The sequence below is a fragment of the Pantherophis guttatus genome, chromosome 4, assembly GCF_059756535.1.
Source record: "Pantherophis guttatus breed Tessera chromosome 4, ASM5975653v1, whole genome shotgun sequence".
Lineage (NCBI taxonomy): Eukaryota > Metazoa > Chordata > Lepidosauria > Squamata > Colubridae > Pantherophis > Pantherophis guttatus.
The window spans coordinates 9786279-9806008 of NC_142066.1; the positions used below are offsets into that span (position 1 = coordinate 9786279).

Genomic DNA, 19730 nt, shown 5'->3' on the forward strand with positions numbered 1-19730 from the left:
ATAGACCGGTGCCTCCAAAAACAAATGGGTAGACTGGTGCCTCCAAAAACAAATGAGTAGACTGGTGCCTCAAAAAACAAATGGGTAGACCGGTACAGCTCTGCAAGCAGTTAAAGCCTAGTAGACCAGTACCTCTGCTAAATCCTAAAGAATTGTCACATGACCATCAAACCATGCCCACAAAATAAGCCAGGCCCACAGAACCAGTAATAAAAACATTTAGAACCCACCCTTGCTCTGAAGCCATTTTGGAGCTTCTTCAGGGCTTCCACAGTAAGGCTGGCTAGATCTGTGGGAACGGGAGGTGGGGGGGAGATAGAGATAGCTGGGGATGTATAGCCAGAATAAAATTCCTTCTCCTGGGAACCAAGGATGTTCTCACCAGGTGCTGGGGAAATGGGGACTGAAACCAACTGGAGTTGGGACAGTGACCAGATTGGTCCATGTGACCTGTATGTGTACTGGTGAAAAGAATTTTGACTTTTAATTTGGTGGGGAAAACCATGGGACTTTCAGAGTTGGGTTTTCACCAAATGTGCTTTGGACTTTGAGGAGCTCCTTGGCCTCAGAGTTTTGATTGCGTTGGTTCTGTTACTTGGAACCCCAACAACTATTTCTGAGAGATACATTCCTCCAGGAATTTACTGATTTCATTATCTGAATTTTGATTTGGTGGATGGAACAAAAATTCTCTGTCAGAATCAGCTTCCTGGTTTTGCTCAGAAGATCAGGCAAAATTAGTCAGTGTGTTTTTCTGACACAATTATACAGCAGCTGACAAGTTCAACTGAAGGGAAAACTCATTCTTGGCATTGTCTGAAGCAATGGTGGTGAAGCTCTGAAGAAAAGATGATTAACATTTCTTTCCATCATAAGGGTAGATTCCACCAATGCATTGTAACCATTTTCCTGGAGGCTGACAGATCCAGTCCCAACCATAGTTACTATTAGTGATGGAGACAACTGTTACATTACAGAACAAATTGAGATTTCTACCGTAGTCTTACAGTTCAAAGCCCTGGAGAAAGAACTTGTACATCAGAAAGGGACCCTAAAGAAGAAGAAATAAAATTAGAATTCACATACATTGGGGGGCAGGGGAACAATCTCTAAGAGATTGTTTGGGCTAGCTATCAGAGAAAAGAAAAACAGTAAGAATTTCAAAGTGTATCTTTAAATGAATTTCTACAACTTGAAAAAAGAGCCTTGGTAGCACAGTGGACTAAAGCACTGTTATTTTTATTTATTTTTATTTGATTTATATGCCGCCCTTCTCCGGAGACTCAGGGCGGCTTACAGTGCGTTAAGCAATAGCCTTCATACTTTTGTATATTTATACAAAGTCAGCTTATTGCCTCCACAAACTGGGTCCTCAATTTACCTACCTTAGAAAGGATGGAAGGCTGAGTCAACCTTGAGCCTGGCGAGATTCGATCTCACTTTAATTGCAGACAGCTGGTGTTAAATTACAGTGCTTCTGTCTGTTGAGCTAAACCAGGCTATTAACATCTGCTGCTTGCAATTATTGCAAGTTCAAATCTCACCAGGCTCAAGGTTGACTCAGCCTTCCATCCTTTCAAAGGTAGGTAAAATGAGGACCCAGATTGTGGGGGCAATAAACTGACTTTGCATAAACATACAAAAGTATGAAGACTATTGCTTAACGCACTGTAAGCCGCCCTGAGTCTCCGGAGAAGGGTGGCATATAAATTAAAGCTAAATAAATAAATAAATAAATAAATAAATAAATAAATAAATACATACATACATACATACATACATACATACATACATACATACATACAGTTTGAAGATGTTTTGCCTGGCTTAAGCTCTATTAGTTAGCATGATTTTGAAACTACAATGCCAAATACTAATCTTACCTAATTACTAATGTCCCTTTTATTCGTATCCATTTCATGTATTCGTAATTATGTTTATACTTATATCTGTTATCTAATACATGCTTGAGGAAAATAAATAAATAAAAAATAAAAATAAAGTATGAATCCATAGCCATTCCATACGGGAGGGAAGATTTGAACTGTTTGCTTCTATTGAAAAAAAAAAAAAAAGATCAATTAGATGTGTTTGAAATAATTCCAAGAAATTCCTTTCTGTATTAATACTTAGAAGAATTTCAGGAAAATAAATCCTTCCTTGGATGTATTTAATATGAAAACAAGATCAGGATAATCAGATTTTATCTAACAATTCAAGAGAATATTGCTCCACTTTCTTGCAGCTGACATATTGAGCTCATTAGCCCAAGAGAAATTTCGGACCAGTAAACTGTCTTCATTATATTTCATGGTGCCCAAAGAGGAACATCAGTGCATTGGGATTATCCAACTGCTTCATCATTTCAGGTGGACGTGGATTGGGATTGGGATTGTTGCTGTTGGTAACAACAATGGGGAAATTTTCTTCTTCTTTTCTCTCCCTCTAGGGGGATCTGGAAGGAAATCATACAAATTTTCTTAAAATGGGGGAATGTCATAATCTCTTTGCATCTTAGTGCTGTGCAAAGGAAGCAGAACTGCATTTATTATTCATTGTAAAAATAACATACATTTCAAAAGTGAAGCAATTGTGTATTGCCAATTCCCCTCTGTACGTTTTGTTAGCAAGTGCACATTTAAACATCAGCCACTTATACTCTCATCAAAAACAAAGAAATTATCTCCTACAGGAGTCACCATATTTTATTCACTAGGCAAAAACATCAAAGACTGCACAGAAGGCCATTTCAATTCAACAGTCAATATACTGTATCTTGAACCCCAGAGGATTGGCACAAGGATAATAATGGCTGTGGGTCAGAGTCATTGCAGTGAGTTTACTGCCTCTATTCTCCTCTGCCAGAATATCTGTTCAAACCCTGATGCTATTCAAGAGATGAATTTGCACTCTCATGGATCACTAAACACCCAATGGGTGGATTTTCTGATTAGATGCACTCTCAGATATAAACCTTGAATTAATCACTGTATTAGCTATTGGAAAAATACAACCTTTATTGTAGAATAGATTGAAAGGAGGAGATATTTTCAAGAGTGAAGATGTTGATCCTTCTAGTGTTCCAGGTGAAGAAAATAGCGACTCTGAGCTGCCCAGCAAGTGATGCTTTCCTTGTTCCACATGAGTGGTACCAACCTAGTGATCTCATCATTGGTGGGATAGTGCCCCACACCTTTTTCAACCTTCATGAAATTAATTTTAAGGAACATCCTTATAAAACATCTTATGACATACCAAAGTAAGGATTCTTTTTTTCTTTTTCTACTCTTAATCAGTTTCCCCAAAGTTGCTTGTGTCTTGGTGGCACAGTGATTAGAGTGCAGTACTGCAGGCTACTTCTGTTGACTGCCAGCTGCCTGCAATTTGGCAGTTCAAATCTCACCACGCTTGAGGTTGACTCAGCCTTTCAATCCTTCCGAGGTGGGTAAAATGAGGACCCAAAATTCTTGGGGGCAATATGCTGACTATGTAAACCACTTAGAGAGGGGTGCAAAGCACTATGAAGTGGTATATAATTCTAAATACTATTGCTATGTAAGAGTAAAAGGTTCTCAGTATAAATGTAGGCTTTATACAGTATCTAATCTAAGTCTATCTTTCAAATGTTTTTAGTTACGGGAGAATAAACATTTTCTTTACATTAGGGTGAAGTGTTTGTCATATAATGTATGAAACTTTGGTGCAAAATATCTTTTGAAGGACATTTAATAAGCTTAAGTTTTTTTGTTGTTTTTTTTAATCTGTATTGTCACCCTTAACAAAACATGCATACAATAAATGATTGAAACATGCTGGGATTGTTTATATTTCATTTTTGGGGGATGGTGAAAAATTAATGGAGTTCCATGAGAAAAGCACTATTTTTATTTCTTGTAGCAGATATTTGTTGAAAATTGTGCAAATAATATTAAAAAGATCAAATTCGAAATGTGTACAAATTATTCAATATTTTAGAAAACCTATTAAAAACGATGCCACCTTATGAGAAATTGCCAACTTCTTTTTTAAATGGGATATTTAACTCACTTGCAGTGTAATAATCAATTTCTACCAGCATATCCTTGCCTTGGCTTTTGCTGTGAAGGAGATCAATGAGGACTCCCAGATCTTACCTAATGTCACTCTTGGGTTCCACATCTATGACAGTTACTATGATTCAAGGATGACCTATCGCATCACTCTGGACCTACTTTTCAAATCCCAGGAATTTGTCCCTAACTACAATTGTGATTGCCAGAAGAATCTCATGGCTATTATTGGAGGATTGGATTTTGTCACATCACTTTATATAGCTGAAATTATAGGATTCTTCAAGATTCCACAAGTAAGTTCTGAAGGGGTTGAGCAGAAAATTCTTAATCTTATGGTTGTTATGGAATAATTAATGGACATCAAAGATTAGGCTTAGTTTTCTCTTAAGATGTTCTACCTGGCTTAAGGTCTATTACTTGGCATTCTTTTCTGAAACTACAATACCAGTTACAGGAAGTGAGTATTATGGGTCATTCCATACCTGAGGGAAGATTTGAATGGCTTCTATTAAAACAATTAAAACACAATCTAGTGAATGTGTTTGAAACATTTTCATGCAATGAGAACATCCTCAGAATAACAGAGTTGGAAGGGACCTTGGAGGTCTTCTAAACCAAGAAATTTGTTACTATATTCTTAAAAGAATGCTAAGGGAACAATCTCAAATACTTTGGCTATCTAATCAGAAGGAAGAACTCACTGGAGAAGAGCCTAATACTGGGAAAGATTGAGGTCAAAAAAAGAAGGGGATGATAGAGAATGAGGTGGCTGGATAGAGTCACTGAAGCAGTAGGCGTGAGCTTAAATGGACTCCAGAGGATGGTAGAGGACAGGAAGGCCTGGAGGAACATTGACCATGGGGTTGTGGTAGGTCGGACATGACTTCTCAACTAAGAACAACAAGGGGAAAAATGTTCCTTGGATATATTTCATATGAAAAGAAGATAGGAAAATTAAATTTAATCTAAAGACTCAATAGAATACTACTGGAATTTCTTTCAGCTGACATACGGCTCATTAGCCCAAAAGGAATTTCAGACCAGTAAGCTCTCTTCACTATATTTCATGGTCCCCAAAGAAGACCATCAGTACATAGGGATTATTCAACTGCTTCATCATTTCAGGTGGATGTGGATTGGGATCTTTTCTGTTGATAACAACAATGGAGAGAATTTCTTACAGAAAATGCAGCCCTTACTTTCAGAGAATGGAATCTGTTCAGCTTTTATAGAAAGACTTGCTCAACAATTCCACTTGGAAAGATTCCCAGAATTTTATCAAACAATCTCCATTATTTCCATTAATATGATGAATAGCAAAGCCAATGTGTTTCTTGTCTATGGAGAAGCCTGGACAATTATATGGCTAAGATTTGCAACATTTCTGGTAGATCCTGAAAGCAAGGAAATTGCCTTATTTAGAAAGGTTTGGATCATGACTGCACAGATTGATTTTATACTATCAGGCCTTCAAATCACATGGGATCTCCAGATGTTCCATGGGGCTATTTCCTTCGCCATTCATTCAGCAGCAGTTGTAGGTTTCAAGGAATTTCTTCAGACCATAAATCCACTTTCAGATTATAGAGATGGGTTTAGACAGAATGTTTGGGAACAATCATTTGAGTGTTCATTTCCAAAAGCAGAATTGCAAGGAATGCAGATTAGGAAATGCACTATAGAGATGAAGCTGGAGGATCTTCCTGGGCCTTTGTTTGAAATGGAAATGACTGGCCAAAGCTACAGTGTCTACAATGCTGTTTATGCTGTGGCTCATGCTTTGCAGGCTCTACACATGTTGGGTTTCAATTGGAAGAAAAGTATGAGTAAAAACAATGATTTTCCAAATCTGCAGGCTTGGCAGGTATTCCCTTTGAATTGGACTCTTTTTTTATTTCAGTGAGCAGTTTGATGTAGTATTATGTTAATTTGAACCCATTATGGAAAGTCTTAATATTTTCTGAATGTAGAATCAAGTTAAGTATGAGAAAAATATAGAAATAAGGAAGAATTTTTTGTTAGAACAATGAATTAATGCAAAAACGTGCTTTCAGAAATACTGGCTGCTCCATAACGGGAGATGTTTATGAAGTGATTGGAGCATCATTTTGTCTAAATTGTTGTAAGGTCTTCTCCTTGAGCAGGGTGGTGTACTAAAAGACCTCCAAGGTCCTTCCAATGTTCCAATGGAGCCGGAAGCATCACGGCGATACTGGCTGGGAAATAGAGAAGCTCTGATGGGCTTCGTGAAAATTCAGCCAGACAAACCGTTGTCGGAACGTCTTCGGACTGGAACCATCTTGAAGTGATGGGGGAGAGAGAGAGAGGCATCTCGAAAGACCAAAGAGGAGCAGGCAAGCTCCTCGGAAGGTCGGAGATAGGTCTTTGACCCGGCGGTGGGGGAGACGGCCATTATGTCCACTTTAAGCTGGGGCAACCAGAGTAGGAGTAGGAGTGGAGATTGAACAGAGTATTGTTACAGAGTGAGTAATTGGCCAACGCACAGGTATGAAGAAAAAACTTTTAAAAGCTTGAAAGAAGTCCCAACGACTAATTCGCTAATTGGCACTCGGGAATTTAAGCGAAGGGGGGGAAAAGGAACTTTAAAACTAAAACCTTAAAAGGAACCTTCCATCAGGACTTAAAACTGGATTTGGATGAAATTAAAACAAGACAAGGATTTAATTTGGGGAAGAGGAAATCATCATTTTTGTGGATTTAAAAATGGATACTTTGTGGCTGGAGGATTTGTGAATTGGAGAGAGACATCTGCTGGTAGAAAGAAAGTATCGTACTAAGCTTATTTATATCATAATGAGAAAGTACTGAAGGTACTGTAGGAGTGCTTTCTTTAAATAACTAGAATAAGATTGCAAGAGGAGTGGAGAGAACAAAGACTGAAATTGGAATGACTCAAATGAACTTTTCAATTGGACACTATCTGGAAAGGGGAAAAAAAAGAAAGAAAAAAGAGACACTACATGGACTTTGAATTTGAATTATATGCAAAGGAATAATAAACTTAATAATCCTTGCCTTTTAAATTGATAACATGGAGAATTGGGAAGGAAATAAATAAAAATAAAGATACAGATGATTACACTGGGATTAACAGTGACAGAATAAAAAAGATGATTACACTGGGATTAACAGTGACAGAATAAAAAAAGTTGATTACACTGGGATTAACAGTGACAGAATAAAAATGATTACACTGGGATTAACAGTGACAGAATAAAAAAATGATTACACTGGGATTAACAGTGACAGAATAAAAAAAGTTGATTACACTGGGATTAACAGTGGTAGAATATAAATGAATAGGGGGGAATACATCTAAAAAAGGAAGAGAAGAGAAAGAAATGGGGAAGAAAAAGGAGAAGAAGAAGGCAAGAGAATGGGAGAAAGGGAGGAAAGCATCAAGAAATGGAATTGTGGGGAAATTAAAAGAAAATAGTTAAGGGATAGTAAAAAGGAATTTAAAAGATGAATATGCTAATTGAAGAGAAGGAAGTTAACTGTAGAAATTATATGTAAAAAAGCAATTTAGAAGGAAGATACAGGTTATTCTAAAAGGGATATAAGTAAAGATAAAATGAAATTTGAGTAAGTAAAAAAGAAGAAATACATTATTTAATGTAAAATAAATAAATATGAGATAAAACAGAAAAATTAGAATTTGAAGGTGAAGGTGAATAAAGATGTTGCTTATACAAATAAGCATAGAAATTTTAAGACTCGATCAAAAAAATGGAAAAAGGAAATTTTGGCAAAAATTGTAATTGAGTAAAATGTATTTGAATATGATAAATTGTATGAATGATGATATAGCCAATACTCTGTTCATAAAATATGCAGATGAATGGGGGGGAAATCAATAAAACTTGATTAAAAAAAAAGATTTTAGGGGCTGTCACCTCCAAATTCTCAGGTTCAGCATCGATCATCCCAAAGCATCCAAAACCTCATAGATTTGGGAGATCTGTTGCAATAAATGACTGTTAAACTGTTAGAATACCGAGGGAATTAGAGATTTAAAACCAAAAATTATGGGATTAGTCGTATATCCACCTGTCCTTAACCATGCATTAATTGTAGACTGTATTCGAAGTAGAAAATTAGTATATTAGACGAACCCATTTTTACACGCTGCGGGTGATCAAAAGATTACACAGTGTGAACAACTTCAGAAAAATGGAGAGTTTTCACCCACTATTTACACAGTCAGAAACGTATGTCAAGGACAGACTGTCTGCAACCTACATATATTACTATAAAAGAACATAATAAATTTGGACCAATCGGGATCAACTTGTAGATCGGTTATCATATTAAACCCTGTAGCCTTTTAACAGAAATCTGCCAATAAAAACTCTCTGGATTGCCTACCTCTACTGGAAAAGAAAAAAGAAGAAATACTGGCTGCTACATAACTGGAGATTTTAATGAAGTTATTAGAGAATCATTTGTCTAAATAGTATTAGGCTCCTCTCCTTGAGCAGGGTAGTGTACTAGAAGACCTCCAAGGTCCCTTCGAATGTTGTGTCGTATAAAACAGATACAGAAAAACTGGTTTGTGCTCTTATTTTGTCATTCAGGTATTCTGCTATTCTGATCACTCAGAAGCTGCTATAAAAATCATGATTTAGGTATCAGTAGGAGTTATTTAACAAATCACTATAGATTGCACAATAAGAGTTAGTTAAAATGATACTTTACATTACGTTTCATTGTCTCTTCCAAAAAATAATCAATTCTCCAAGAAGTTTTGTGTGGCTCATGAACTTTTCATGAGTGACAAGCTGAGCTTTCTGTCTCTATCACAGATTTAGAGCAATGAAGTGTTGCTCCTTCTTAGATGTGGCATGCATAGTTTGAAACAACTCTATGTTTGCAATAGTCTCTCTTCTCATTTATCTACCAAAGAATGCTTAAGTCTCAGATTCTAATATCTGGCTAAAGAAAATTAATCAGACTCTCAAATAGCCTTGTACCAGTGAGGAAAGATTAGATATGATTTATCTTGAATTAGCTGTTTAAGTAGTGGACATAAAACATAATTGAAGGACCTGACATAATCCCAAAAGCCTATTTTCATTGTGCTTCAGTTCATTCCTACCTTTCCTTAAAATAATATCAAATAAATAATGGAGCGGACATGTACATTTCCATGCAATATTGATGATCAAATTTCTAAGCAAACATATTTAATAATAGTTATTGGAATAGGAAGAATGAGTGAATGAAACTTGAATATGTTGTTCTCTTCTCTGTTATATTGCTTTCAATTGTCTCTTCTATTCTCTTTCAAGTAGCTCCATTCATTTCTTCAAGGCATTTCTTTCAACAATTCAGCTGGGGAGAGAGTGTTCCTGAATGAGAAAGGGGAAGCAACCGGTGGATTCGACATCACCAACTTGATCACTTTTCCAAACAGATCTTTTCAGAGGGTTAGAGTTGGAAAGCTGGATCTAGAAGCTCCGAAAGGGAAGGAATTATTCATTGATGGAGATGTGATTTCCTGGAACCCAACTTTTAATCAGGTTTTGAATTATTGTATGAAACATGCTTTAATCCATTGAACATCCCTTTAGAAATCTGATTTCTGTTTTTTTAAAATAAAGAGCAGCACATTTTTTTCAAATTTTGTTGATGATCAAGCTCTCATCAATTTGACCAAATGCTATCACAATACAAAAGCCATGTCTGCATATTTGGTTTGCATTTCCATTTGAAATCTCAAGAGTGGCCATGTTTTCATGAAATTGTCACCCTGTGCAATTATGTCCTCTCCCTGCTGTTCAAATGGGACCTTTTCTACATTGTGGTTTCTACATATTTTAAAGTTGTGGATAAAATTAATAAATTCAGTATTATTTGCCATGAGAATGTCATCAAGTGTTATTATTTGCTCACCCTGTCCTTCAAACTGAAAATTTTGAACATCCTTTTAATTTCTACTTTTTTTAGAAAAATTACAAACTCTGTTAAACATCACCAATTTCAAAAACTTTTATGTTTATCACCAGGTTCTTCCACTTTCTCGATGCAATGACCCTTGTTTCCCTGGATCCTGGAAGAAAGGGATTGAGGGGGATCAGTTCTGCTGCTATGACTGTGCTCCATGCCCTGAAGGGAAGATTTCAAATCAAAATGGTAGGCTACGAATTCTACCAAACTTCATTAGACTTAAGCAAACTTTAATAAACTACTTGGATGCATAACATTAATAAGGTGATTTTCAGTAATATGGAATACCAATAAAGAAGAATATTTCTAGCTCAGGGTTGAAATGAGGAGTTCTTGGTGCTCTCTGAGCTTGCTTGTTTTCTTGCGGTTATTTATTACCCTAACTAGGTAACATCATCAGTGCGAGTAGAGTGCTGTTTGTTGTCAGTTGTGTGGATATCCAGTGTAAGTACTTTATTTAATCTAGCCCAAACACACTTCCGCAACCCAGAAAAACAGAAAAAGGAAATGGAGCATCTATACAACACATTCCAACAAAATATACACCCACACAACTTTATCAAAATAGCCCAAACCACTCAATCCAATATAGCACAACCAGCACAAACCCTACAAAGAATTATACTGCCATACATCAAGAATATCTCAAAAGGCACCAACAGACTATACAACTACATGGAATCAGTGTAGCACACAAGCCAACTAAAGCCCTTCAAAACATCCTAAGGAAACCAAAAGTCGGAGCAACCCCAGAAGAAAATCAAGAGTTATGAAAACATAATGTAAGAACTGCAACAACCAGAAACAGGCAGAAAACTGGCCGAATGCATCCATGAACACCAACTTTTGATCAGAAGATATGAAGAAAATTCTGTAATTTCACAACATACTGAAATATTTAACAATAGTTTCAATTGGGAAAATGTGATCATCCTAGACCAGGCCAAGATGTTATGTGATGGGATCTAGTTTGGGGTAATGAAACAATAATATGGAATGCCTAAATGAAAAAAAATGCCCTTGATTTTCCTTCCAGATATGGAAGATTGCTTTGAATGTCCAGAAGATCATTATCCAAATAAAGAAAAGAAAGGATGTATCCAGAAAGTGGTGGTTTTTCTAACTTTTGAAGAAAATTTAGGAATTGGTTTATCCTCAGCAGCTCTTTGTTTCTTCTTCTTGACATTTTGGGTCCTTGGAACATTTATTAAGCACAAGGATACTCCCATTGTCAAAGCCAACAACCGGTCCCTCACCTACACCCTCCTTGTCTCTCTTCTGCTCTGTTTTCTCTCCTCTTTGCTGTTCCTCAGACAACCTGGCAAAGTGACCTGCCTTCTCCGACAATCAATGTTTGTCATGACTTTCTCAGTGGCCATTTCTAGTGTACTGGCCAAAACCATCACTGTGGTTGTGGCTTTCATGGCCACTAAACCTGGATCTCAGATGAGGAAATGGGTAGGGAAAAGATTGGCTTTTTCTATTGTCCTCTCATGCTCCATCATCCAAGTATGCATTTGTATTCTTTGGTTGTCAACATCTCCCCCATTCCCTGAGATGGACATGCACTCAGAGCTCCAAGAAATAATTTTACAGTGCAATGAAGGATCATCTTTCTTCTTCTATTGTGTCTTGGGCTACATGGGTATCTTGGCCATCACCAGCTTTATTGTGGCTTTCCTTGCCCGTAAATTACCTGACAGCTTTAACGAAGCCAAGTTCATCACCTTCAGCATGTTGGCCTTTTGCAGTGTGTGGATCTCCTTCTTTCCAGCCTATCTGAGCACAAAAGGAAAAGCCATGGTAGCTGTGGAGGTCTTCTCCATCTTGGCCTCCAGTGCTGCATTACTGGGATGCATATTTTTGCCAAAATGCTACATCATTGTTTTCAGGCCTGACCTCAACCACAGGGAGCAACTCATAAAGAGGAATTAGTACCCCATGTGATCTTTCTGGTTCAGCTAAAGGGTTTGGGGAAAAAAGTAATAGAAAGACTGCTTTCTACAGAAAACTTACATAATCTATTCATACATCTATTTTCAGAGCAACCTGTTATCAAATATGAATAATATGGGAATTGTAGAGAAATGAAAAGAAATATATTTTTCTTTGTGTCTCATGCTTTATTCAAAGTGTATGCTGACCAATGATCATAATAAAGAGTGATTTGAATTAGTTTACAATAAGAAGCCTGGTATTTTTAAAGAAAATCTGCTGAAATTCAAAGGAAATCATAGAAAAAATGTGTACCACTCTCTGATTACAAACTATATCAAGGGGGCAACATCAAGATTAGCTACAGGAGGGTTTAAAAAAAGAATTAGTACTCCTTGAACAAAGAGGTGAGAAGTAGCCCAGCTGAGAGGTGGCCCAGCTGAGAGGTGGCCCAGCTGAAAGGTAGCCTATCTGACTTTTGGCCCAACTGAGAAGTGGCCCAACTGGAGGTGGCCAAGTGACCCAGCCTGACACCTGAGTGGAGCCATTGTGGTGCATACAGAGGCCACTGAGCAGCAGGGAAAGGCAGCTAGGTGGTGGTAGACTAGCATCTGTGAGCAGCAGTTGTGCAGAACTACCTGGAGGAGGACTGAAGCACCCTAAGCAGTGACTAAGAGCAGAGAGGTCAACTAGCAGTGCCTGAGAGCAGCACAGATGACCAACTGAGCACCAGCAGGCACAGCAGTGGCTGAGAGCAGCATGGTGAACCAGCGGTGGCTGAGAGCAGCACAGTAGACCAGCAAACCAGAGTGCCCACATGAGCACATCTTACCTCAAAACCCTCCTAGAAAATAGCCTGAGACTTCCAATAAAAAAAGTACATATTACTTCATAAAGTGCCAAAATCTCTGGTAAATTCTTAAATTTTTAAAATCCCCAAATTCCCTTTCTCAAGAAAAATTAATTTTCAATTTTTCAGTTTCTTTTTTCAATTTTTAAATTCTTTGTTCCAATTTTAATCTACTTTTTTCAACTCTTAAATATCATTTTTAATTTAAAATTCTTTTTTAAATTTTTATTTTTTAATTTTTTTTACAAAATTCCTTTTTTTTAATTTTACAAATTTTTTTTCAAGTAAGCATTTGAAAAAAAGTTTTTTAAAAAAAACAGAAAAAGAGGCAGACACTTAAAACAGGGAAGATAGTGATAAATTTTTCAAGATAAAAAACAAAAGGTCAAGAACTCTTGTAAACTATTGTAAACTCACACTTCACAACACGGAAAATATTTAAACTTTTAGAAATTTTTGATTTTTTAGCAAACGAACAAAGAAAAAAGTCATGGAGATAGAGACTGACTCAATAGTGATTTGCAAAGTGTGCTATATGTTTCAACTTGTGCCAACAGAAGGTCAAAAGTATGTATGTATCAAATGTAAACTACTTGAATTACTAGGAGAAAAAGTAAAGGGTTTAGAGGCAACTCTAGCTACTCTGAAACTCAATGATCAAAGTGAGAAATCCCAACCTAAACAAGAAGACTACACCAAAGTAAAACACAATAGGGAGCATGAAACTTCTAAAATGATGATTCCACATATGAACATAAAGAAGGAAACGGATACACTGAAACCCATTAGAGAACAGATTCCGTAAAAAAACAGTTTACATATGTATTCAAAGAACAAGACCGATGGAAACAGGTCACTCTTAGAAGAAAACACCCAAGAACAAAGCCCCTACTATCTACCTTAGCCCTCTCCAATGAAGCCCCTCTGGACCTGAACAATCACATTTATATCTTCCCACTGGAAGAAAATATACAGACCCTCACAAAGGAGCATTCATTAATAGTTTCTAAACAAAAGGCACCACCTAGCATTCCTATGACAGGAAGAAAAGTATTCCAGACTTCCTAGAAAAAAAAGGTGAATATTGGTGTTAGGAGATTCAATTCTTAGGGGAACAGAAACTATAGTCTGCAGACAAGGCAGTCAATCTAGCGAGTGATAGAGTCTCCCTGGAGCAAAAATCAAAGATGTAACTGGGTGCCTTACTAAAAAAAAATCAAACCCATGGATTGCTACCCCTTTCTTCTCCTATACTTGGGGACCAATGAAAGAACAATGAATCTGAAAATAATAAGAAATTACAAACAGCTAGGAAAGAAATTTAAAGAATTAGGAGCACGAGTGGTATTTTCATCTATACTTCCAACAAAAGATCAACATCCAATGAGACTGCAAAGGATTTTAGAAATGAACCATTGGTTGAAAAGCTGGTATCATCAATAGAACTTTGGCTTCCTAGACCACGACCTACATTATCTGGCAAGAGATGGACTGTACCTCACAAGAACTGGAAACAATACATTCAGAAAATGACTGGCTCATCAAATTAAGGTTCTACATTTAGGCAAGAAAAACAAAATGCCCAGGTACAGTATATCTGGTACCTTGCTCAATAGTAGTAACTGTGAGAGGGATCTTGGAGTCCTAGTGGACAACCATTTAAATATGAGCCGGCAGTATGTAGCAGCTGCCAAAAAGGCCAATAGTTCTAGGCTGCATAAACAGAGGGATAGAATTAAGATAACATGAAGTGTTAATACCACTTTATAATGTCTTGGTAAGGCCACACTTGGAATACTGCATTCAGTTTTGGTTGCCAAAATGTAAAAAAGATGTTGAGACTCTAGAAAGAGTGCAGAGAAGAGCAACAAAGATGATTAGGGGACTGAAGGCTAAAACAGATGAAGAACGGTGGCAGGAACTGGGGTAAGTCTGGTTTAATGAAAAGAATGACCAGGGGAGACATGATAGCAGTGTTCCAATATCTCAGGGGCTGCCACAAAGAAGAGGGAGTCAAGCTATTCTCCAAAGCATCTGAGGGTAGGAGAAGAAGATGTTGGATAACTGTTTGTCTGAAGTGGTGTAGGGTTTCCTGCCTAAACAGGGGGTTGGACTAGAAGACCTCCAAGGTCCCTTCCAACTCTGTTATTCTATAGTTTATGTTCTCCAAAGGGCTTTAAACTAAAATTGAGGGGGGGGGGCAATCTTCATGACCTATAGAACCTAATTCCAAGCAAAAACTACTAGATAACCAACCACATAAGGAGAAAGGGAGTAAAGAGAAAAAAGAAAGAAAAAAGAAAAACATAATGCAATAGAGAGTGATGGAAAAGATGGAAATCCCACTTACGAAGTAGGAGATATAAGAAACATACCCAAGACCAATAAAGACTCAAATGCATATCCGCTAATGCTCAAAGTTTAGGGATGAACTTGAAGTATTAGTACATGAAGGCAGATATGATAAAGTTGCCATTACTGAAACTTGGTGGGATGAAACTCATGATAGAAGGATACAAACTATTCAACGAAAGAGGAGGTGGAATTGCATTATATATAAAAGATCACTACATCTCTACAGAAATACACAAAACCAAAGATGATAACCTCCTAGAAACCAGTGGTGAAATCCATTTTTTTTACTACAGGTTCTCTGGGTGTGGCTTGATAGGTGTGGTGCGGCTTGGTGGGTGTGGCTTGGTGGGTGTGGCAGGGGAAGGATACCAAAGGTGGGTTTCAGCAGCTTCTGACCAATTCTGGAGAACCGGTAGCAGAAATAGTTCAGAGAACCAGTAGTAAAAATTCTGACTGGCCTCGCCCCCATCTATTCTCTGCCTCCTGTGTCCCAGCTGATTGAAAGGAAATGGGGATTTTGTAACCTTCCCCTGGAGTGGGGAGGGAGTGGAGATTTTACAGTATCCTTCCCCTGCCACACCCACCAAGCCATGCCATGCCATGCCCACCAAGACACACCTACAGAACCGGTCGTAAAAAAAATTGAAACCCACCACTGAAGGATACTGCAAAATCTTCATTCCCACCGCACTCTGGGGCCAGCCAGAGGTGGTATTTGCCGGTTCTCTTAATGGCTCAAAATTCCCACTCCCGGTTCTCCAGAATCTGTCCGAACCTGCTGAATTTCACCCCTGCTAGTGAGACTTTAACTATCCTGATATCAACTGGGAGACAAACTCTGCAGCAAGTGGGAGATCGAACAGTTTCCTAACCAACTTAGCTGACAAGTTTGTCATCCAAAAGATAGAGGAGAGAAGTTAATATAAAAAATATTTTTGTGGTACAAAAACAATAAAAATATTTTTTAAAAAAACACATCAGCCACTTATTCTCTCATCAAAAACAAAGTAATTATCTCGTATAGGAATCACCATATTTTCTTCACTAGGCAAAAACATGAAAGACTGCACAGAAGGTCATTTCAATTCAACAACAATCAATGTATCTTGAACCCCAGGGAGATTGGCATAAGGATAATGATGGCTGTGTGTCAGAGTCATTGCTACAGGTTTCCTCCCTCTGTTCTCCTCTGCCAGTGTATCTGTTCAAACCCTGATGTAATTCAACTCACTGATTTCTACTCTCATAGCTCTTCTAATAGATAATAATGGATTTTCTGATATTGTGCACACTCAGATATAAACTTTGAATTAATCGCTGGATTAACCATTGGAATAATACAATCTTTCCTGTAGGATAGGATGAAAGACAGAGACATTTTCAAGAGTGAAGATGTTGCTCCTCTTGGTGTTCCTGATGAAGAAAATAGTGACTCTGAGCTGCCCTGCAAGTGATGCTTTCCTTGTTCCACATGAGTGGTACCAACCTGGTGACCTCGTCATTGGTGGGATAGTGTCGCTCACTTATTACAACATTTATGAAATTAATTTTAAGGAACACCCTTATATAGCATCTTATGACATACCAAAGTAAGGTTCTTTTTCTAATCTTAATTAGTTTCCCCAAACTGCTTATGAAAGTAAAAGATTCTCAGTATAAATGTAGGCTGTATATCTAATCTAAATCTTTATATGACAATTACATCTTTTGAATGTTTTTAGTTACGGGAAAAATAAGGATTTTTCTTTACATTACAGTAAAGTATTTGTCATATAATATATGAAACTTTGGTGCAAAAAATCTTTTGAAGAACATTTAGTAACCTTACGGTAATTTTTTTTTCAAATAAAATAAAATCCCCCCATTTGGGGGGAAAAGTTAGGGAATGGGTTCCATGAGTGGGTTACCAGGAAAAAAGCATTTTTTTTATTTGTTGTAGCAGATATTTGTTGCAAATTGTGCAAGTAATGTAAAAAAAATTGATTTTGAACACTTTACAAATTATTCAGTACTTTAGAAAACCTATTACTTATTTGCCAACTTCCTTTGTCAACTGGGGTATTTAAATCATTTGCAGTGTAATAATCAAATTCTACCAGCACATCCTTGCCTTGGCTTTTGCTGTGAAGGAGATCAATGAGGACTCCCAGATCTTGCCCAATGTCACTCTTGGGTTCCACATCTATGACAGTTACTATAATTCAAGGATGACCTATCGCACCACTCTGGACCTGCTTTTCAAATCCCAGGAATTTGTCCCTAACTACAAATGTGACAACCAGAAGAATCTCATGGCTATCATTGGGGGATTGGATTTTGTCACATCATCTTATATAGCTGAAATTATAGGATTCTTCAAGATTCCACAAGTAAGTTCTAAAGGGGTTGAACAGAAAATTCTTAATCTTATGGTTGTTATGGAATAATTAATGGGAATCAAACATTAGGCTTCAGATCCTTTTAAGATGTTCTGCATGGCTTAAGATCTACTACTTGACCTTCTTTTCTGAAACTACAATGCCAGTTACAGGAAATGAGTATCAAGGATCAATACCTGAGGGAAGATTTGAATGGCTTCTGTTAAAACAATTGATCTAGTTCTGTGCTTGAAATATTTTTATGCAGTGAGAACATCCTCAGAATAACAGAGATGGAAGGGAAATTGGAGGTCTTCTAATCCAAGAAATCTGTTCATTCATAAAAGAATGCTAGGGGAAAAATGTTCCTTGGATATATTTTATATGAAAACAAGATAGGAAAATTAAATTTAATCTAAAGACTCTAAAGAATACTACTGGATTTTCTTTCAGCTGACATACGGCTCATTAGCCCAAGAGGAATTTCAGACCAGTAAGATCTCTTCACTTTATTTCATGATCCCCAAAGAGGACCATCAGTACATTGGGATTGTCCAACTGCTTCGTCATTTCAGGTGGACCTGGATTGGGATATTTTCTTTTGATAATAACAATGGAGAAAATTTCTTACAGAAAATGCAGTCTTTACTTTCACACAATGGAATCTGCTTGGCCTTTATAGAAAGGCTTGATGAACAACTCCACTTGGAAAGTTTCCCAGAACTTTATCAAACAATCTCAACTGTATCCATTAATATGTTGACTAGCAAAGCCAATGTATTTCTGGTCTATGGAGAAGCCTGGATAATTTTATTGCTAAGGTTTTTCACATTTCTGGTCGACCCAGAAAGCAAGGAAACTGCATTACTTAGAAAGGTGTGGATCATGACTGCACAGATTGATTTTGTACTATCAGGCGTTCAAATCAGTTCGGATCTCAAGATGTTCCATGGGGCTATTTCCTTCACTGTTCATTCAAAAGCAATTTTGGGTTTCAAGGAATTTCTGCAGACCATAAATCCTCTTTCAGACTACACAGATGGGTTTAGACAGAACGTATGGGAACAATCATTTGAGTGTTCATTTCCAAAAGCAGAATTACAAGAAACGGACAATACTTGCTGCACTGTGGAGATGAAGCTGCAGGATTTACCTGCACCCTTATTTGAAATGGAAATGACTGGCCAAAGCTACAGTGTCTACAATGCTGTTTATGCTGTGGCTCATGCTTTGCAGGCTCTACACATGTTGGGTTTAAATTGGAAGAAAAGTATGATGAGTAAAAAAAATGGTCTTCCAAATCTGCAGGCTTGGCAGGTATTCTCTTTGAATTGGACTCTTCTTTTATTTCAGTGAGCAGTTTAATGTAGCATTATGTTAATTTGAACCCATTCTGGAAAGTGTTAATATTTTCTGAATGTAGAATCAAGTTAAGTATGAGAAAAACATAGAAATAAGGAAGAATTTCTTGATAGAACAATGAATTAATGCAAAAACTTGCCTTCAGAAATACTGGCTGCTCCATAATTGGAGATGTTTATGAAGTGATTGGAGCATCATTTTGTCTAAATTGTTGTAAGGTCTTCTCCTTGAGCAGGGTGGTGTACTAGAAGACCTCCAAGATCCCTTCCAATGTTCCAATGGAACCGGAAGTGTCACGGTGATACTGGCTGGGAAATAGAGAAGCTCTGATGGGCTTCGTGAAAACTCAGCCAGACAAACCGCTGTCGGAGCGTCTTCGGACCGGAACCATCTTGGAGGTATCGGGGAGAGAGAGAGGCATCTTGAAAGACCAAAGAGGAGCAGGCAAGCTCCTCGGAAGGTCAGAGACAGCTCTTTGACCCGGTGGTGGGGGAGATTTAAACCCAAAAATTATGGGATTAGTCATATATCCACCTGTCCTTAACCATGCATTAACTGTAGACTGTATTCCAAGTAGAAAATTAGTATATTAGAAGAAACCATTATTACACACTGCGGGTGATCAAAAGATTACACAGTGTGAACATTGTCAGATGTAAATGCCTTATTCTATAATGTGTAAATAGTATATGAATGGGATATCAGGGGTTAACTTATCCTTCTATTCTTAATGTATTCATATTTCACCACTCCCTCATATAGCTCCACCCACTGTATATATAAGGAGCCACCTTCACCCTTTTCCTTGCTTCTATCTGTGAATATTCAGTGAATATAGAATGCCTATTG

At 37.4% G+C, this 19730-nt stretch overlaps 1 protein-coding gene across 1 annotated transcript in view; it reads left to right on the plus strand.

The window, feature by feature from the left end:
- The first annotated feature begins 3062 nt into the window (after positions 1-3062).
- Positions 3063-19730, plus strand: part of LOC148113699 (vomeronasal type-2 receptor 26-like) — a 31655-nt gene continuing 14987 nt past the window's right edge. The window contains exons 1-4 of the mRNA XM_087893294.1: positions 3063-3259; positions 5178-5478; positions 6197-6357; positions 13276-13507. Coding sequence (XP_087749420.1) covers positions 3063-3259; positions 5178-5478; positions 6197-6357; positions 13276-13507 — 891 coding nt within the window. The remainder of the gene's footprint in view (positions 3260-5177; positions 5479-6196; positions 6358-13275; positions 13508-19730) is intronic.